Here is a 16,838-nt window from a genome sequence, read left to right as displayed (position 1 = left end):
CGTATTTTTGTGTCTCGCAAGGAATTACTCATTTGATGGCGGCTGATGGTGGGTTGGAGGTATAATATATAGAAAAACGTTAACTTTTCGATTGCGGCGAAACAAAATACTCTTGGCAGATATATTTCTTATATATACAATAAAAAAGTGGAAAAAATCTTTACCTCGATTTCGTTTGGTGAGTTTGTATGGCAGCTAAACGTTATAGTGGTCCGATCTGGAAAATTTCTTCTGAAATTGTAGCATTGCTTTGGAAAATGGTCCACGCCAAATTTTGGAAAGATAGTTTGCCAAATAAAAATGTTTTCCATACAAAGACTTGAGTATGACCAGTCAGTTTGTATGGCTGCTATATGCTATAGTGATTCGATCAGAACAATTTCTTCGGAGTTTGTAGTATTGACTTCGAAAATAATCCATACTAAATTTCGTGAAGATATCTTTTCAAACAAAAAAGTTTTTCATACAAGAACTTGATTCCGATTGTTCAGTTTGTATGGTAGCTACATATATGCTATAATGGTCCGATATCAGCGATACCGACAAATAAACAGCTACTTCAAGAGAAAAAAATATACACGAAATTTCAGGTGAATATCTCAAAAATTTAGGGACTAGTGCGCATAGATACAATGAATTAGGTAAAGTTTTAGGGTTTAAGGTAGATTTAATACCGAATAAAAAAAAAATAATAATAAAAATAATGCCAAATTTGCGAAAATAGGATATAGTATTGAGAGAAAGTATTAGAAACAAAAATAAGGCTATAAATTTCAAAAATGTTTGCATCATTTACAAGTAATCACTCAACTTTTTCGTACATCGCGGTCAATTTGCTCTACAACAAATACATGCCATACTAAATTACAACAAATATCTGTTATTCTAAATAACAAACACATTAGGTGAAAGCTCGCTAAATATAAATAATTTGCAATTATTTTAATTATTTTATTTTCGATCTTCATACGCTTTGCATATAAGACTGTCGATTACAGTAAATGTGCCTCTCAATACAGGTATTAAAGCTTGCCGCTCGATATTTTTATACACAAGTCAATAAAAACCTAACTGCCATGCGGCGACTCCGTTACAGCTTTGCGACAGTTCGCATTGAACCAGTTTTTTCCGGGTTCATTGGTTGCTAATAACAATAACATAAGCGATTTTTTGGGATGAATAACTGCACAGCGGCTATGCATTTTTGTCGGCAAAACAAAATCTGCATAACCTTGCTCTCCATATAAGAAAAAGTTTATAATGATTAGTAATAACAGATTTGCCTCTGTAATCTTAGAGTCAATAGTAACAGAAAATAATTTAAAACGATGCCAAAAAAATAAAAAAATATTTTATTTAATACAAAACCTATCAATATGTTTTGAGGTTTTGAAGTTAATTCCGCAAGCATTACCGGGTATACTACATGATCGTATTTATAAGAATTTTTGAACGTAGTGTCTCCAAAACAATGACGTCTCTTAAGGTTTCGTCAAAGTTAGTGAAATAATGCCTTGACCTCTCAGTGGATCCAACAACCTATTTCACAACAAACCTACAATAAGTTCCAGGATATGTCAGGAGTATCACCAGTGAGGCAGAACAGACACTACACCACAATTAGATTCCAGAAAAGAGGAGAAATATATGCAGTTGGCTACGCGGTGAAATCAAACGCTACTTTGGTCAACAAGCAGGCAACGGGCAGGCATGAATGGAATATGGGTCGCACAAAGTCGAAAAGGTATGATATAAAAGTTCTAGTAGGTGTGCTTAGAGGTCACTGTCTAATTGGCATACTTGACAGTAGATCAGGAACGCCGTAATATGGCTGTTGTAGAAGTTATCAAGAGCTAAAATCACAGGAGACTTAAAACATCTTCTATGCAAATGTAAGGCTTTATATAGGAAAAGAAACGCAACTGTCGGTAGAGGATTTCTTGGCAACGTTTCGGAGGTTAGGTAAGGTTAGGTTATATTAAGTTATGTTAGGTTAGGTTGTGTTAGGTTAGATAAGTGAAAGAAAGATCTCAGGTGGACTGCTATATGTAGTCTTTTTGGAAGGAAAGAAGAACTCCGTCTTGGAGGTTGCACAGATAATCACGGGTTGGTTTAGAGAGGAGACAGGAGAGTTAGTGAGCTTTAGTGCCGGTGATAGAATAAGGGCCTACTAAATACCTCGGTGCGTGGTTAAACAGACCATATACCTAGTGTCTTCAAAAACGCGTCATTCCCCGAACTCTGTTTTCAGAGTCGGTGAGCAAAATTTCTCTGAGACGGCTGGACCGATCGACTTGAAACTTTCACACACCGTCTTAGATACATATATTTTCCAGGAAGAAATAAAATTCTTCATAATAATTTTCAAAAATAGCCTTTATTCGGAAACCGCCATTTTCTCAAAAATCAAAATTTTGACAAGTTCTTCGATTATTATCCGCACTCACCTATTGCTATCAAAGAATTTGTTTTTTTTTTGGTATTTGAGTTCATTTTAAGCTGAAAAATCTTGCTCGTCGCAAGACCACTTTTTTTAAGAGGTTTTCAAGTTTATTTCTGGATAACGGCTGATGGATCAAGGGTTCTCGAAACTTTTCAAAACTAATCGCTTATTATTAAATAAAATGCTCTAAAAAAACGCCTTTTTCCGGAGTGGTGTATAAATTGTGACAAAAAAGCACCCGGAATCGCAAAATATTTAATATTCATCAATATTTATTTTGGTGTTTTCACAGTAATCCTCGCCAGATGTAATTCACTTATGCCAACGCTTCTTCCAGTCCTCGAAACACTTTTCATAAACACTTTTTGGAATGATCTTCAGCTCCTTCCGCGAATTTTGTTTTATCTCTACCGATCGACTGAAAACGGGTTCCATTCCGATGATTGTTGACCTGTTTGTATGTTAAATTCATTACCATGTATTTGGTATTCGAATTCGCACGATCAAGCAAGTCCAAAGAGATCTGTTTACGGCACTCTTTTTGAAGAAAATTCAGCTTTTTTGGGACGAGTCGAACAAGAGCGCGTTTCATATCCAAAATACAAGTATCCACCAAAATCATTCGAACGGACTCGCGAGAGATGTCGAGCGCTCTTGCCAACTCTCTTACACTTGCCTGATGATTTTCAAGTACCATATCCTTTATTTTTATATTTTCATCAGTTGAAAAGGTGGAACGAAGGTCGTCCAGAACGAGCCATATTTTCAACGATATCTCGACCGTCTTTGAAGGCTTTGTACCACTCGTAAGCTTGTGTTTTGGATACAATTGAATCATCGTCGATCCACTATCTTAGCAAAACATATTTTTTTTAAATATAATTTACCCGGGAATTTAATTATAATTTCCAGGTGCTTTTTTGTCACAATGCATAACCCCTTAAATAAAGTATATGCTTTAATTGTTCCGTTAAAGTTGAAATACTGCCCTTAGACCTTCAAATTCAGTAAGATAAACAGTAAGATAGACAGTTGTAAAAAAAGCAAAATTCACTGTCTTCAGCTATTTCCCTGAAAACCTATTTGCGCTGTCGCCACTCCACTGTGCATACGCTGCTGTATTCAGTTGTTGTTGCATCTCGACAAACATGCCTTATCATAATCGGAACTAGCGTGTGTTTTGTGTGCGATTTTATCAGCGCTTCCATTATCTCCTATCTTTATCTCCTTGTCATTCTACTAGGTAAGCAAAAATCACCCACTAAATGACTTATCGCAAAATCTCATACACAAAATCCGATTTTTCCACCAAAAAAAAGCAGTGTGATGATCAGCAGTACTAGCTAGTACGAGTAACACTATCCTAGGGTACATGTACTAAGATGCATAAGCACAGTTAATTGTGGAAACGAGCATAAATAGTAACGAGCGAAAGAATGTGTAGGCGATGATAGTTGAACGACGCAGCCAGCAAAGATCGTAAGGAAATATGAAAGATGATTCGGCGCGTTGACAGTGAGCAAAAGTCGAGCAGTGTGATGATGAAAAGTATAAGATCTGTTTATAAAACTTTAGTCTGAGTGATAAAACGAATTTAGTCTTTGTTCGGACATACGCAGCGAGTGTGGCAGGCGGCAGACAACGTTCTAAAGTGGCATTGCAAGGCAGCGGGTGAATTGAAAAAATTAAATAATAAAAAAATATAAAAAAAGAGAAAACAGAAAAAAGCTACTTAAAGTGCAGTGTAAAGCAATAAATTGTGTAATAAATATGAAAATATAACAAAAAATTAATTAAGACTTTAGCAAATTTATTGCATAAAATATTAAATGAAATCGTTTTGTGCTGCTTAAGTAAAAAATGTGAAACGAACGCTGCAAATAACTGTTAATAAGCTAGAAAGCGAATTTTAAAATTGTGCAAGATTTTCAGTGCTAAGTAGCTAACTATATATAGTATATAGTATACTAAAAATCAAAGAAAATTAAAAAAGGACTTTTTGTAGCCGAAAAGTGAAAAATATATATAACCGAGCCGTGTTTAAATTAGAGAAAAAGTGTTTAAATTAGAGAAAACGACAATTTACGAATTAAAAATCAATTAATCATAACTACTCGCCGAGCAGCAGCTCACTTTTTCAATGCCAACAACGTTGTCCGCGACCATTTGCTGAACATTTATTGGATTAAAAGCGCACGTAAATTGAAAGCGCAGCTTACAGCTTAAAAGCTCAGGAGCGCACACAAACCCACCCACTATACTATACACACACGCACACACTAACACCATTGCACAAAATTTTTTTTTTCCTCAACAACAACGTACGAAAATCTAGTGAAAGAAACGTGTGAGCAAAGCAAAGCGCAATAGCGCAGCAGTGTGACGGCAGAAAGTGGCCGCTTAGACGCGGACTTTACTTTTTCGTTGAGTGATTTTATTTTTTATTTCTTATTTTTTTGTTGTTGTTAGTCTGTTTTGTGAATGGAATTGAAATAAATCGCTGATTATCTGCTTAAATTGAATTTAATCAAGACGAACGGACGTTTAATTTCAAGTGTTTCATAGCATACATCATACTTGTGCTGGAAAATACACACACACATACATATACATATATGGAGCTTTAGAAGCACTGATGCACATACAAATAGTGTACACCTAAATCAACGTATTAGCGACTGTGTGGAGTCGTTGTGTCGCACATAGCATATATAGCATATACATACATACAAAGAAAAACATACATACATGCCACACATATACTATTGCACTGCAGTAGAAACAATTTTGTTGAACACTTGTGCACAAAACACTAGTCAGTCGGTCGCTTGGGCGGCCTAACGTATGTCTTTGAGCTACCTTCATACAAAAACTGCGTCTCTGTATGTGTGTGGCGCTGAAATCACAGTGCTGTAGTCGACGTATAGACGCAAAAGCGCGTGTTTAACTCGATACAACTGCGAAATCAAACTCCGTTTTGTGCATATATTTCATAAAAACGACATAAAACACGCACACGGGCGCGTAAAGCTATAGTGTGGCAACTAAAATACACATACGTGACGATAACGCCAACCCAAACGCGGCACATCGTCAAGGCGCCCACTCTACACAACGCGCTCAAGCTCCACAACGCGCCAACACCTCACAACGTCCTAACTATCCAAAACTAGCCCACTCTCTCCAACGCACCCAACATTCAACTAGCTTGCAGCCCCCATCCAACTGTATACCACATCCTCCAACCTCCAACCAGTGTCGTCAGCGCCAGCGCCAGGCTGCAGCACTACGCATTTGGAGTTTGTTATATTTACGGTGTTTACATTTCGGTGGCGGCGCACAAACATTCAGCGCCATAATTTACTGCACCCACCGCCAAGTGGTGAAGTAGTGTAGACAAGCAGTAGTGCAGTGTAGAAGCTGCGCGCGCCTCACAACCCAGCGCGTCGCGTAAGCATCAACAAGCAAAGGTGCAGCGTTGGCGCCTCACTAAGGTCTAACCATTTTACCAGAAATAGTAAAACTTGCAATTGTGATATTGCCAACGGCAGCGTGTACGCATAGCACTCAAAATGGCAATAATAGGTGGTGAGGAGACTGCTACCGAGACCATTGACATGGTGCCGGTGGAGAAGGTGAAACCGTCGAAATTTGGCGAATTCTGTCGACGCAATGGCATAAATCCGAATTTGATAATGTTGAAGATAACGTTGTTCGTCATGTATGGCGGTGAGTATTATTATGATTTCTACACGCTTTATAATCTTATATGTATGTATATTTGTATATAGAGTTGTGGTTAATAACTATGCAAATTTGGCACGAATTGCTGCTTTGTTATTCGTAGCTCCACGAATATTAGCATATAAATATCAGTGACATTTCAAATGATCGTTAGTCCACAGGTCTCTTCACGCCTTCATAATTGGTCTTTAGAAAATAATTTCTTAAACAGTTCCAATGATATGTTTTAAAAATGATTTCGGGAATGTGGCCTTCGCGGCATCCTCTTCTTTATTGGTGTACACACCGCATAAGCGGTTATAGCCGAGTATACAACAGCGCGCCAGAGATTCTTGCGCTGTTTGGCAGCAATCGGAGATTCCAAAAATCGCCAGGTCTTTCTCCACCTGGTATTTCCAACGAAGTGGAGGTCCTCTTCCTTCACTGCTTCATCTGTGTTTTCTTCAATTCCGAGGACATGGACATGACCTAGCCAGCGCAGCTGCTGTCTCTTAATTCGCTGAATTATGGCATTCTCGTCATATTTCTTGTACAGCTCGTCGTTCCATCGACTGTTGTGCTCGGCGGTGCCAATGTGAAAAGGGGCAAAACTTCCGTAAAACATTTCTCTCGAACACTCCTAAGGCCGACTCATCAAATGATGTTATCGTCCATGCTTCTGCACCATATAATAGGATAGGATAGGATAGTAGAATTTCCTTTTGTTCGTCGAGGGAGGACTTTACTTCCCAATCCGAAGATGCACCGGGTAGCAAGAGTTATTCTGCGTTGGATTTCGAGACAGACGTTATTGTTGGTGTTAATGCTGGTTCAAAAAAAGACGAAATTATCTACGACTTCGAATTTATGACTGTGAACAGTGACGGGGGAGCCAAGTCTCGAGTGCGACGACTGTTTGTTTGATGATAGGAGATATTTCATATTGCCCTCGTTCACTACCAGACCTAATTACTTCGCTTTCTTGTCAAGTTTGCAGAAAACAGAACTAACGGTGTGGATGTTGAGGCCAATGAAATCATATAATCGGCATACGCCAGCAGCTGTACACTCTTATAGATTATTGTACCTTCTCTATTTAGTTCTGCGGCTGGATTTATTTTCTCCAGCAGTAGACTGAATAATTCGCACGATAAGAAAGAGCCTTGTCTGAAGCCTTGTTTGGTATCGAAAGGCTCGGAGAGGTCCTTTCCGATCCTGAAGGAGGTCTTGGTAAAAGTAGCTTTTAAATCGACGAAGATGTGGCGTGCCGATCCTATTTTCAGGAGTTTTTTCCAAGATTTGCCGCATAGTGAATATCTAGACAGTTGTTGATTTTCCAAGCCTACAGCCACACTGATAAGGTCCAATTATTTTGTTGATGGTGGAATTTAATCTTTCCCACAGAACGCTCGATGGAGCGGCTGGATTGAATAAATTGCAGTCGAAATTGTAACCATATATCTATAATGATGCGCTGAATGTTCCTTTTCAAAGTGTCATTCGCCTCGGGCTTATCTCCATAAACAATATAATTTTACAAAAAATAGTCCACGATCTTGGAGACCACGCCACAAGGTCGCGACGCGAGATAATGCGTTCAACAAAAGTTTCTTTCAACAAAATTAACGTTTTGTTCGCTATATGGCATGTACCGCCGTATTTTTGTAACCATGGACGGCTTGATTTTTGTATATGGACCAATAATTACATCTGCTCACAAAGTACTTTAAACAGTGACTTTTTGGACATGCGACGACGTTTGAACAATGACTTAGGGAGCCCTCTGATCCCATTTGGGCTCATTCAGCGAACGTGCAACGCGCTTGATGGGCACTCGGCGTTAATTCTTACACGAGTTGAATTTTGTACGCCCGCAAACGCAGATTCTTCTACAAAATCTTCTATAAAGAAGATGGATATAGCTCCAATAGTTGCGCGTTTTGGCGGATGGACTCATTGTGCATTATCCAATAGAGTAAATGTGGTGCAGAACCGATCCATGGTTGCTCGAATTACCAAGCGTGATGATTGGTGATTATATCGAGCGAATATTGGACCCAAAATCACGTGAACCAAATCGCTAAGCGCGGAGGTTTTGCACACACTAATAAATAGCAAAACCTAGACAAGGTTATGAATCCGTTTTATACATATTAACTTAAAAATTATCCTCTAAAAGTTGCAAGTCTCCCATGAATAGGGGGAAATATTACCATGAGCTCTTTGCACGAAAATGGGATGCCAGCGTTCTGGTGATAGGTAGACCTTGGAGATGTATAACCTTCAGAAAGCAGCGATTAGATGAGAGGAAATCTCGTGTTCTAATAAAAAATGGAGAGAGATGACGATCTTAACTCAAATTTCCGATTGCATACAATTTCCCCTGAACTGGGTTTATTAAGTTTTCCACGATTGTTGATGACCTGACTGGATTTAGTCATCTTTATCTGTTTGTCTGTTTTCGAGATATCGATTAGAAATGTGTCACATGCCATTTCCTTTCGAAACAGTTGTTTATTTGTCATCATTGCTACTGACATCGGGGCGGGTTTAGCATATATGTAACTGCCATACAAACTGTGCGATAAAAATCAAGTTCTTGTATGGAAAACTTTTTTATTTGACAAGATATCTTCACGAAACTTGGTACGAATTATTATTCAAAATGCACCTACAATCTCAGAAGAAATTGTTAAAATAAGACAACAATAGCGTATAGTTGTTATACAAACTGAACGATCGGAATCAAAAATTGTATGGAAAACTTTTCCATTTGACGAGAAATCTTCACGAAATTTGGCATAAATTATTTTTCAAGGCAACGCATAAAGCTGCAATACAAACTGAACGATCAAAATTAAGTTCTTGTATGAAAACTTCTTCTTGTTTGTGTAGGGTATTCCCGCTGCGGTACGGTTCACATTTTTTTCTTATATCTGCTTTGAATAACACCGTGTTTCCTTCATCTAATGCCACACAATCGAGAAGAGGAACATTTTATACTTAAGCAGCTGACTCACTGCAATCAGTTAATGCCAGTTAAGCGCTGAGCTTAATTGTGATTAAAGTTAATTTGTTAATTAATATTTATTAAATTGTGACATTGACACTAACAACAATTACTAGATTTGCTGCGCACGGATGTACCGCTAGATATCAGATACGAATATTTACATAAGCTAATTTGTATAACATAACAACACAGAGCTTAATGCGAGCACATATTCTAATAAGTGGCGTTTGCACTAAGTGAATTTGGTCGCATAACCCTCACACAAAAGTGAGAAAACATAAAAAATGCACATTTCTTTAATATAATCAAGTGGATTATGCTGCTGCCGCTGAGACTGAAAGAAATACAAACTAACTTCACAGCAATGCATACACACACACACGCGTGAGCAGTTTGTAAGCGTGTAAGCTTTTGTTTTGTAAAATTAAGAAATCCAGAAAAATGGAACGCAAAGCCGAAAAGCAAAATAGAAAAACAAAAAAAAAAAAATAAAATCATGAAGTAAAACAAACAAGTAAGCATTGTCATTGACCGTCACAAGTGACTGGCATTAGGTACATTTATACCTAATTCACATATGGCTAGAGCAGAAATATCACGCGTGTGTGTTTAAGTGACTATTTGTATATATTTGTGTACAACAGTTACTTGGTCTCCTTATAAGTCACATACATAACTCTCCAATGGCGTTGCTTTAACACTCACTTGCACTCAAATTTGTTTATAAAATTTTTTAAAATTATTTCAAATTCGTTGAAATAAGCGAAATTTGCGACTTTATTTGCAGCGGTGCACAAACTTTTCTTTTTTATAGCCTCATCTAACCCGGTTGGGCCTAATTTTTAGTATCTAGGCAGCTTAGAAATTTATATTTTTATATATTCACTGCTACCGATTGCCTTAATTACTGCCTGCTGTGCTATATTTTTATATGTCTTTACTTTTTTTTAAAGCAAATTCCCTTAAATATATTTGATTTTTTTCTGAATACTACAACTAGATAAATTTGTTTGTATATAAGCATTGTGTCATGTAACTAATTGATAATTTCCGAGGCTCAAAAGCCATATGAGAAATAGTAAGTGAAACTAGTCACCGAGTAGCGAGTGAGAAATGGCGAGTAAATGCAGAAATCGACATCAAACAGCAGCTCAATCAGTGTGGGGATGCCACATATGTCAAAGGAATATGTCTTGGCATTGAGTTAGGAAGGTGGTGAATACTTGCTCTATTTTTGCAATTGTATGGGTGAAGGTAGTTGTGAGCTCTGCAAAGATACACATATACTATACAAATTCGATAAAAAGAAAAGCGCTTCCAGGGGATTTTTCATAAACATATATGTATATATATATATAGATATACGACTGCAACGTTATATATTGATTAACAAAATACGAAAAGAGTTTTTCGACAACCAAATATATTTTTTATAGAAACTCTGTTCACCTAATGAAGTACGTATGGATGTACATATATTGCCATGTAATTGATATACACATACCACACTTACAAGTGAATAAAGACACACATAAATAACTCTGTGTTATGCGCTTCTGTCTTGCCTTTCCAGAGTCAGAAGAAATGGCAACCAAGTGAAAAAGTGACTACGTTTAATTGGCTGCTTTGTTTTTACATTCGCTATGTTTATATATACACACACATATGTGCATGTGCTAATACATACAGCCATATTGTATATATGCACACACACAAGCTTCTAAATTCTAGTTAATTTAATACAAGTGCTAACGTCTAGATTAAACGATTTTTTCAATGTTAGATTTACGAACGATATATATTAATTCAAGCAGCAATGCCATTGACGAGCATTTCGTACGTTTCGCAGTACATATGTACATACTCGGTTTCGTCATAGCTGTGTGACATGGCGTATGAGTGCGCGATGAAGTTTTGTGCGGAGATGTGGAAAGTGGATATTTTTTGTATATAGAAATTTAATTCAAAAAGTAATTAATTGGTAATAATTTTAATGAAAAATAAAAAAAACGTTAATTTAGGCTGCAGCGAAGCTATAGTATTCTTCACTGTTGCATTTGTTATAGCACAAAAGGCTATTATAAATTCTTTAACTTGACTTTGATTGGTAATTTTGTATGAAAGATATAAGCTATAGTGATCCGACCTGTTATGTTGCTTTGGATAATAATCAGTGCCGAATTTCGTAGATATATCTTGTCAACTAAAAAAGTTTTCCACACTCGGACTTGATTTTAATCGGTCAGTTTGTATGACAGCTATAAGCTATAGTGCTACGATTCGAGCAATTTCTAAGGAGGTTAAAGCGATGTATTATTACAATTATTTATGCCAAATTTCATGAAGTTATTTTGTCAAACAAAAAATATAATGACTTGATTTTGATCGGTCAGTTTGTAAAGCAGCTATGTGCTATAGAGATCCAATCTGAAGGATTTCTCCGGAAATCATGGCGATGGCTTGGATAATTAACTGTGCCAAATATGGTGAAGATATCTTGTCAACTAAAAAAGTTTTCCATACAAACAATTGATTTTGATCGCTCAGTTTGCATGGCAGCTATATCCTACAGTGATCCAATAACAGCGGTTATGTCTCTTAAACGAAAAGGTTCATAAAAAAATCAAATCGTAAAATATAATTTTTTGTATATGAATTTGTGTAACTATTAATAAGAAAAAAAAAAAATAGAAAACTGCAAGGCGAGGACTTTCCCGGTACAATTAAGAGCTCATACTAGAAGAGCCTTGCTTAGAGGTGTCTAAGAACAATTTTTTCTGAGTAAATAACAAGCGAAAATATTTGTTTTTTACCCACTCTAGTGTATATATACGAGTTTAGTAACGGGTGATTTTTTTGAGGTTAGGATTTTCATGCATTAGTATTTGACAGATCACGTGGGATTTCAGACATGGTGTCAAAGAGAAAGATGCTCAGTATGCTTTGACATTTCATCATGAATAGACTTACTAACGAGCAACGCTTGCAAATCATTGAATTTTATTACCAAAATCAGTGTTCGGTTCGAAATGTGTTTCGCGCTTTACGTCCGACAAATTTTGTTCAGCGATGAGGCTCATTTCTGGTTGAATGGCTACGTAAATAAGCAAAATTGCCGCATTTGGGGTGAAGAGCAACCAGAAGCCGTTCAAGAACTGCCCATGCATCCCGAAAAATGCACTGTTTGGTGTGGTTTGTACGCTGGTGGAATCATTGGACCGTATTTTTTCAAAGATGCTGTTGGACGCAACGTTACGGTGAATGGCGATCGCTATCGTTCGATGCTAACAAACTTTTTGTTGCCAAAAATGGAAGAACTGAACTTGGTTGACATGTGGTTTTAACAAGATGGCGCTACATGCCACACAGCTCGCGATTCTATGGCCATTTTGAGGGAAAACTTCGGACAACAATTCATCTCAATAAATGGACCCGTAAGTTGGCCACCAAGATCATGCGATTTAACGCCTTTAGACTATTTTTTGTGGGGCTATATCAAGTCTAAAGTCTACAGAAATAAGCCAGCAACTATTCCAGCTTTGGAAGACAACATTTCCGAAGAAATTCGGGCTATTCCGGCCGAAATGCTCGAAAAAGTTGCCCAAAATTGGACTTTCCGAATGGACCACCTAAGACGCAGCCGCGGTCAACATTTAAATGAAATTATCTTCAAAAAGTAAATGTCATGAACCAATCTAACGTTTCAAATAAAGAACCGATGAGATTTTGCAAATTTTATGCGTTTTTTTTTTTTAAAAAGTTATCAAGCTCTTAAAAAATCACCCTTTATAATAATTAGTAATATTCTAATCTAAGTACATATGTACTCGCTATTTCATGGTATACAAGTGCAGAAGTTCACACGCATATTTTTTGGATTATTAGAAAGAAAATAAGATAGTGAGAACAGAGTAAGTACAAGTGTACCTAGCTCCACTACATACATACATATGCGTGTGAAAACAGTCTCCAAATCTCAGCGGTTTAAAAACAGTTATCTTCTACATAAAAGAAAAACATGATTCAAATGGAGAATACAAGCACTGAGCTACGGATTTGAGGAAGAACTCTACATATACGAGGGCTGTCCGATAAATAACCGACCTCAAAAAAAAGTTTCTACTTCAAATTGTGCACATTTGCCAAAAAAGAAAGTTTTGTTCCACCAAGACAACGCACCATCTCACACCTCAACAGTCGCCATGGCGAAAATCCACGAATTGCGGTTCGAACTGCTTGACCATCCACCTTATTCACCGGATCTAGCACCAAGCGACTTTTTTTTGTTTCCTCAACTTAAAACTGCGCTCGGCGGCCAGAGATTTTCGTCAAATGAGGAGGCAATCTCTTTCGTGAACTCGTATTTTGCAGACAAAGACGTCAAGTACTATTTGGAAGGGTTGCAGAGATGGGAGCATCGCTGGGAGAAGTGTGTGGAGTTACAAGGAGACTATGTAGAAAAATAAAAAAAAAAATTTTTGAAAAAGTCGCGTGCATCATGGTTAGGTCGGTTATTTATCGGACAGCCCTCGTAGTTATCGATATTAGTAAAAATCGTTTATTTACATATTTTTTGGGGTAATTTGCACAGTGTTGCCAATATTTTGTTTGTTTTACTAGATTTAATGCGACATTTAAACAGTTGTTGGATTTTGCCTAAAATAAAATTAATCTCCTGCACGTTTATCACTCAACTCTCTCATTCAGGGTTAACAATATTGTATTTTCAACGTTGTTTATTAAATAAATGAAATTATATTTATTTTGCAAAGAATATGTTATCATATGAGAGGGGGCACGTGATGGCGCTTTAATGGACGACATGCAGTCATATGTTTATCATAACTTAATTTGCATTGTTTGCGCTGATTATCTACAAAGTTATACTTATTAATTAAAATGTTTCATTTTTGCTATGTAATTCTGAATGAGAACAAATAACAATAATTTTTTTTATTATATATATACATATCTATTATTTTACCTGTTTAACGGTATATATTATTGTCGCATTTTATATAGTTTTATCATTGTAGACCACGCGAGCGGAAAAGTGACACAAAGTCTCAAATATATTGCAATTTTAATTTTATGTCCGCGGCCCTACTGTTAAACTCAAAGTTATCTCGTTAATTGTAATTTTGAAAGATAACAGTTTTCGCTTAAAAATATGAAAGTTGTTATACGGCTGTATGTTTTATTTAAGTTTTACGGATTTAAGTTTTTATGCGTCATTAGCTGTCATAAAAGCTACCGTTTCAAAACAATCCTTCAACTAGCTATAAACATTTTGAGAGTTGTCAAATATTTGCTTTAGTTTTTCTGCGAATTATCTTTTATATGTATTTACTATATACAATTGCGGGCAAAAACTAAGCTATAAAATGCTATAAAGGGTGATCCATTTTGAGGTTCCCTACTTTTTTAAAGAAAAAACAAAGAAACTTACAATTTAATGAGGAATGTTTATTATTATTCGAAAGAACGTTTTTTGGCATTTATTTTTTGAATATTATCTATTTCAAATGTTGGCCGCTACATCTCAGATAGTCCATCCGTTGCGTCCAATTTTCAATGATTTGTTCAAGCATTTCGTTTGGTAACTGGCGAACAACACGCGTGATGTTTTGCTCCAGCCTGAAATAAAGCGGGATTGTCCGCATAGAGTTTAGACTTTACATGTCCCCACAGGTAAGGGTCTAACGTTGTGATATCATAATTTCTTGGTTGTCAATCGTCCGGTTCAAAATGTGAAGTTACAAGTACGAGGGCTGCTATATATATTTCTGGCCTAATAATGAAAATAGGCATATTTATCAAAGAAAATGTTTTTTTTTTTCGTTGGATTTGGCTCGTCTTGGAAGACCCACACGGTCGATTGCTGTTTTGTTTCGGGCTCATACGCATGGATCCATGATTCGTCACCTGTGACGATCTTATAAACGTCTTTTGAAGCACCGCGATCGTATTTTTTCAGCATTTCTTTACACCAATCCAGACGAGCCTTTTTTTGAGCGATTGTCAAATTGTGCGGGATCCAACGAGCATAAACCTTTTTTACGGCCAGGTGTTCATGCAATATCGAATGTATGCTGGTGGGAGAAATGCATAGGCATGCCTCTGTCTGAAGGTATGTTACATGACGGTCTCTCATTATTAGTTCACGTACGGCATCGATGTTTTTGGACGACCTTCACGGAATTCGTCTTTGAGCGAGCGTCGACCACGATTGAATTCGTTGTGCCAGTTTTTCACAATGCTATAGGATGGTGCTTCATAGGCATACAAAGATTTTAGTTCATCGATGCACTCTTGTGGTGATAATCCACGTCGAAAGTTGTGAAAAATGATCGCACGAAAACGTTCACGAGTTAATTCCATTTTTTGGCCGAGATGAATTTTTTAATTCCCTGTAAATAAAACAATTCACGATTAAATGACAAAACGTTCTGAGTGATGTTATGCTAAAAATGTCAAACTTTCCAATGGATATGTCAGATTGCACCTGGCAACACTTAATGTTGCCTAGTCCAGAAATATATATAGCAGCCTATGTATCTGCTCATCGAAATGCTCTCTCATTAAATCCATTGATTGATGTGATGTGTAGAGAGGAGCGCCGTGTTGTTGAAACCAAATCTCGCCGAGATCACGAACTTCCATTTCAGGTATCAAATAGTTGGTTATTGTTGCGTCATTGACGGTTACGTTGTCACCAGCGTCATTTCTGAAGAAATATGTACCGATGGTTACAACGGATTTCTCTGGATGAAATGACAGCTCTTGAATCTCTTCAGGTTACTCTTCGTCCTAAATGCGGCAATTTGGTTTGTTTACTTAACCATTGAGCCAGAAATGAACATTATCACTGAACAAAATTTGACTCGAAACAGCTTGACATGACACACGTGTGATCTGTCAAAAAAAAGGCTATTGAAAAAAGTACCTCTACTCGGATCAACCATTATTTGTTTGGATTTATTACGGATTGACAAATTATAAGGGATCCAATGTGAATAAATTTTTCTTACTTATTTCCCAGTAATGCCTTCAATTGTCTAAATCTCTCGATAGGCCACATGACGACCTTGCAATGTCGTTCGTTACCTGTTTTCTGAGGTAAAATGTGATTTTGGACGAAATTCGTTTTAGAGTGACGAAATTCGTTTTCGAATCAGGTAATTTCTCGATTGAATACACCATCTATCGGTAAACGATGGTGATTGATGGAACTGCATCACCACAATTGCTAAGTTCATCAAAATTTGTTATAAATAATCGCGCGAAAATGTTCGCGATTAAATTCCACTTTTTTTCGTCTGAGTTGAATATTTTAAGTTACTGTAAATACTGACTAATTACATACATATGTAGTGAAACAGTTGCAAAGACGAATTTATTTTTCTTATTCAAAAATTTAACTTAATAGAGATAAGAATAAATCATTATAAGACTTATTTACTCAGAGTTTAAAAAGACTTATATTAAAAAAGTATGGTTTTGTATGAAAGCTGTCATACATTTTGCACAATACTGTATATGTACATTGTGCGAGGTAGGAACATATGGTTTTAAAGACTGCTTTAGTGAGCTGGCTAGTGTCAAAACACAAGTTTGTTTAGCTGAGAGTGGAATATTTTAAGATATACTACAATATGT

The 16,838-nt window shown here is 36.7% G+C and overlaps 1 protein-coding gene across 4 annotated transcripts in view; it reads left to right on the top strand.

Moving 5' to 3' along the window:
* The first annotated feature begins 3,998 nt into the window (after positions 1 to 3,998).
* The window catches only part of LOC105231142 (uncharacterized), a 61,574-nt gene continuing 48,734 nt past the window's right edge, over positions 3,999 to 16,838 (top strand). Inside the window, exons 1-2 of one of the 4 annotated variants that reach the window (XM_011212270.4) lie at positions 3,999 to 4,114; positions 4,913 to 6,172. In XM_011212270.4, the coding sequence (XP_011210572.2) occupies positions 6,016 to 6,172 (157 nt within the window). In that variant the 5' untranslated portion in view covers positions 3,999 to 4,114; positions 4,913 to 6,015. Of the gene's footprint in view, positions 6,173 to 16,838 lie in introns of all 4 variants that reach the window. The other 3 variants (XM_029552401.2, XM_019992096.3, XM_011212271.4) reach the window with 3 other exon arrangements.

The sequence above is a fragment of the Bactrocera dorsalis genome, chromosome 1 (genome assembly GCF_023373825.1).
Source record: "Bactrocera dorsalis isolate Fly_Bdor chromosome 1, ASM2337382v1, whole genome shotgun sequence".
Classification (NCBI taxonomy): Eukaryota; Metazoa; Arthropoda; class Insecta; order Diptera; family Tephritidae; genus Bactrocera; species Bactrocera dorsalis.
Note: the sequence above shows the minus strand (reverse complement) of the source record. Positions and strands in the feature narration are given on the sequence as shown.